The sequence below is a fragment of the Pelophylax lessonae genome (assembly GCF_965119305.1).
Source record: "Pelophylax lessonae genome assembly, chromosome: 12".
Lineage (NCBI taxonomy): Eukaryota > Metazoa > Chordata > Amphibia > Anura > Ranidae > Pelophylax > Pelophylax lessonae.
In genome coordinates, this window is record NC_138779.1 from 214,973,376 (window position 1) to 214,977,803 (window position 4,428).

The 4,428-nt window shown below is 45.2% G+C and overlaps 1 protein-coding gene across 1 annotated transcript; it reads left to right on the top strand.

Annotated features, from left to right (window-relative positions):
• Positions 1-3,044: 3,044 nt before the first annotated feature.
• On the top strand, positions 3,045-4,226 carry LOC309569028 (beta-1,3-galactosyltransferase 2-like; the record flags this gene model as incomplete). The annotated part of the gene is made up of 1 exon (XM_082274789.1): positions 3,045-4,226. One exon carries the CDS (start codon positions 3,045-3,047, stop codon positions 4,224-4,226), a length of 1,182 nt encoding a protein of 393 aa, XP_082130915.1.
• Between the last annotated feature and the right edge of the window lie 202 nt (positions 4,227-4,428).

Here is a 4,428-nt window from a genome sequence, read left to right on the forward strand (position 1 = left end):
GATATCCTGTTTGAATCCCTTCTTACTTCCATCTGTTTTGACCGGGCTCCTTGCGATTTCTAAAGATGATAGCTTTTCCAAAGTGTACTCATGTACCATGAATTTTTTTAATCGCATTAGGGCCGGCACTTACTTTCAGTGATTTTGCTGATGCATCGCCTTGCTGGCCTACCCCTCATGTTTAATTGTTACGTACTAACGTTCGCGTAAAGGCAGGCGTCCCAATACTTTTGGTAATATAGTGTATTACCAAGTCTTTGTGTGTTGACTGGTGTCAGTCCTGCCCAGTTTTTCTTGCCAAACTAATTGGGCTCACCTCTTCTCTCCTATCTCCTCATCATAGAGACTAATGTAGTCCCAAGATAAGAATTGGTGGGGCTATTAATGCTTCTTGAGATAACCCAGGATGTGAGCTCAGTACATGGAAAATCTGCTCATTTATGACATTGATGAATATTATTTGTATTTGTTAAATAGATTTAAAGAACAAAAAAAAAAAGGCTTTCACTTTTACCAGACCCAAAGAGCGCAAATAGAAACAGTTCACTGCCAGGGTTTAACTACATGTATTTATAAAAAAACTTTCCTGCACACCTGGCCAAACTTTTCAAACCTTTGTTCTATGTATTTGCCTAACAAACTTAAACACTTAAAGAAATGTAATTATAAGGAAAAAAAGAAAAAGCAGAGTTAAAAGACCTGTGCAACAGGGACTTATTGGGACACCCGCCTTTACACACACATGAACTTTAATGGCATCCCAGGCTTAGTCCGTAGGGTTCAATATTGAGTTGGACCACCCTTTGCAGCTATAACAGCTTCAACTCTTCTGGGAAGGCTGTCCACAAGGTTTAGGAGTGTGTCTATGGGAATGTTTGACCGTTCTTCCAGAAGCGCATTTGTGAGGTCAGGCACTGATGTTGGATGAATTAAAAATATTAAGTGCAGCGCAATTTCACAAGTCTCCTATAATGCTTAAATTGAAAAGAATGCTCTTATAAAGTGCAAATAAGTCCATCACAGAGAGTCCAATGATTCAAGATAAAACTGGTGTAACAGGCAGGTCCTTAGTATTGCACCCAAAAACCCAGGTGCTGGAAAAACTTGAAGTCATGCAAAAGGACATACATGAGCAGGGCTGGTTCAAGGATTTTTGACACCCTAGGCGAAACTTCATTTGCCGCCCCCCCCCCCCTCGGCTTAATGGCAGCTGCGGTGGTGGGATGGGATCAGTGGCAGCTGTGCTGGGGAGATTGTATTAATGGCAGAAGTGGTGGGGGAGGGGGGAATTGGATCAGTGGCAGCGGTGGTGGGGGGATGGTATTAATGGCAGAAGTGGTGGGGAGGGGCAGAATTGGATCAGTGGCAGCGGTGGTGGGGTGATGGTATTAATGGCAGAAGTGGTGGGGGAGGGCAGAATTGGATCAGTGGCAGCGGTGGTGGGGGGATGGTATTAATGGCAGAAGTGGTAGGGGAGGGCAGAATTGGATCAGTGGCAGCGGTGGTGGGGTGATGGTATTAATGGCGGAAGTGGTGGGGGAGGGCAGAATTGGATCAGTGGCAGCGGTGGTGGGGTGATGGTATTAATGGCAGAAGTGGTGGGGGAGGGGGGAATTGGATCAGTGGTGGGCGTTGGGATGTGATGAGTGGCAGCGGTGGTGGTGGAAGGGATGGGTGGCAGCGGTGATGGGATGAGTGGCAGAGGTGGGGGGGGAGGGGAGGGGGTGGGATGAGTGGCAGCAGGGATGGGATGGGGTGGGATGAGTGGAAGCAGGGATGGGATGGGGTGGGATGAGTGGCAGCAGGAGCTGTACTCAATCCCACCACCACAGCTATATCTGCCTCTCACCTCCAATAGGCGACCCTTCAGGGTCTATGTGCATATAAGCATGTATAACAGAAAGTGATCCCCCAATATTTTCCTCTAATAGTTCCAATGGATCCAAAGCGAACAACACTCCACAACATATATATGCATGGGAAAACAATAAAGGGAGATCTAAGTGCTCTCTGTTAAATCAGCACACATTTATTGGTAAGAAAAAACCTTCTGCACTCACATTGTAATAAAATTGTTCATGCGTCTCACATAATCATGAAGCTTTCAATGGCGTTGTTGGATGAGAAGGCCTGGCTCGCAGTCTCCTCTTCCCAACAGCCCTGGGCTGTGGATGTGGGGGTCTGCGGGTGGGGGGCTTATCGGAATCTGGAAGATCCCGCTACCCCCCAATGTGAATGGGTAGCGAGTACATCGTACCCCTACCCATTCACCAAAAAAGTGTAAAAAAGGAAAAACCACAGAACACAGTTTTTGACAAGTCCTTTATTAAAAAGAAAAAAAGTGTAAATGCTTTGGAAGAATAAATCACCTAACGTTGGGTGTCCTACGTGTGTTGATGTTGCTACGTTATGTAAAACTATCAGAATCGTTTTTACATTTTAGAATTGGCCGCCTCAAGACTGTCCATAATTTTGGAGGGTGTCTCGAGATTGTTCATAAGACCCCGTTCACACTGGGGCGAAGGTCGCCTGCCATAGAGAAGCTGTGGACCCGTTCTAATAGGAGCGACACAAGTCGCTCTGACTTAGAAAAAGGGTCCAGAGCTTCTTTGGGGCGACCCGGAGCAACCTGCATTGACTTCAATGATATGACGTCCGTGCCGGCCGCTCCGAGGTCGCAGTTTCGAGCTGCACACCGCGACCTGTGAGGTCGCCCCGGCAAGTAGCGTCGCCCCAGTGTGAACGGGGTCTAATTGTAAAGGGTGCCTTAAATGAAAAAAGGTTGAGAAACACTGCTCTAGAGAATGTTCATGAGAGCCAGGAAACCACCATGCTTTGGAAGGAGGTCCCCAATGGCTTCTGTAGGATTTGCTATACCTTACTGTATATTGCTTACTGTACTTATTTTTATATTCCTAACTTTTATATCATTTGATCTTTTTTCAGCGTGATACCAGAGAACCATTCCAGAAAATGAAGACACTGTGAGATCGCAAAAAAGATAAAAACTAACACAAACGAAAATATTCAGTAAATGATCCGTCATGGTTTTCCAGAAATTGATCAACGGCTCCTTCGGCAATAAATGGCATATAAGCCGTGTGTTTCTGTGCTTAGTTCTTTTCACGTTGACATTGCTCATCCTTAGCAATAATGGCAGGCTTCCGTTGAGTCTGGATAGTTCTCGCATTCAAATCCCCAACCTGTTACCTCTTATGATTAGGAATATTCAAATAGGCGAATCAGAATCAGATCCTCATAAGCAAACAGTGCAGAGAAACAGCTTGAGTATTCCAAACACTCAACCAGAGAACAAGTCACTGGAAGGGGTTCAAAAACCGCCTTCCATTTACAACTACATCATCAACGAGCCTGACAAATGCAAAGACAACTCTCCATTTCTTATTCTACTCATTACCGTGGAAAGATGGCAGAAGGAAGCCCGGCAGGCCATCCGGCAAACGTGGGGAAAGGAGGACCTTCTACCTGAAGTCAGGTTACTCCGGCTCTTTTTATTAGGCAAGGACACCAAGTGGACCAGTGAAGCCGAACAGTCCCTTCTGACGGAAAGTCAAGCGTTTCATGATATCATTCAACAAGATTATTTGGATACCTACAATAACCTAACCACAAAGGTCTTCATGGGTTTAAATTGGGTGGCCACACATTGTCCAGGAGCCTCCTACATCATGAAAACAGACAGTGATATGTTTATTAATACCGAGTATTTAATAACCAGTCTTCTGAAACCAGATCAGCCCCCGAGACTGAGCTATTTTACGGGATTTTTGATGAATAATTTCCAACCAATTTGCGACCCAGGGAGTAAATGGTACATGTCCCCAGAGGAATACCCAGGGGACAGATACCCCTCGTTCTGTTCTGGGACTGGCTATGTCTTCTCTGCAGGATTGGCAAGTAAAATTGTTAAGGTGTCCCCAGCCATTAGGTGGATCCATCTTGAGGATGTTTATGTTGGCCTTTGCCTTGACCATTTAGGGGTTCAACCAGTGGCACCACCAAAGAAAACAGATTTCAGTATCTGGGTGGTGACATATACGGACTGTGGATACAACCAGCTTGTTTCCTCCCATGGATTCAGTCCTGGGGACATTATATCTTTCTGGAACCGGCTGCAAAAAAATAAACATACCTGTGTCTTAATTGGCACAGATAAACCATCATCACAGCCTTTCTCAACCATTTCAACACAGTGGAACCCTTGAAATAGCTTTTAGGTCCTAGCGAACCTCTGCTAGAATAACTATATTGCTACAGCTCATGATACATTAGTGTGTGATCAGTAGGCAGAATGCTCCTTACACTTCGTGGTCTTCGGGAAGAATTATCCCCTTATACATAGGTAAAAGGATCAAAGATGTCGGTGGGAACTTATCTGAGAAGCAGAAATTGCTTATTGTTAAGGAA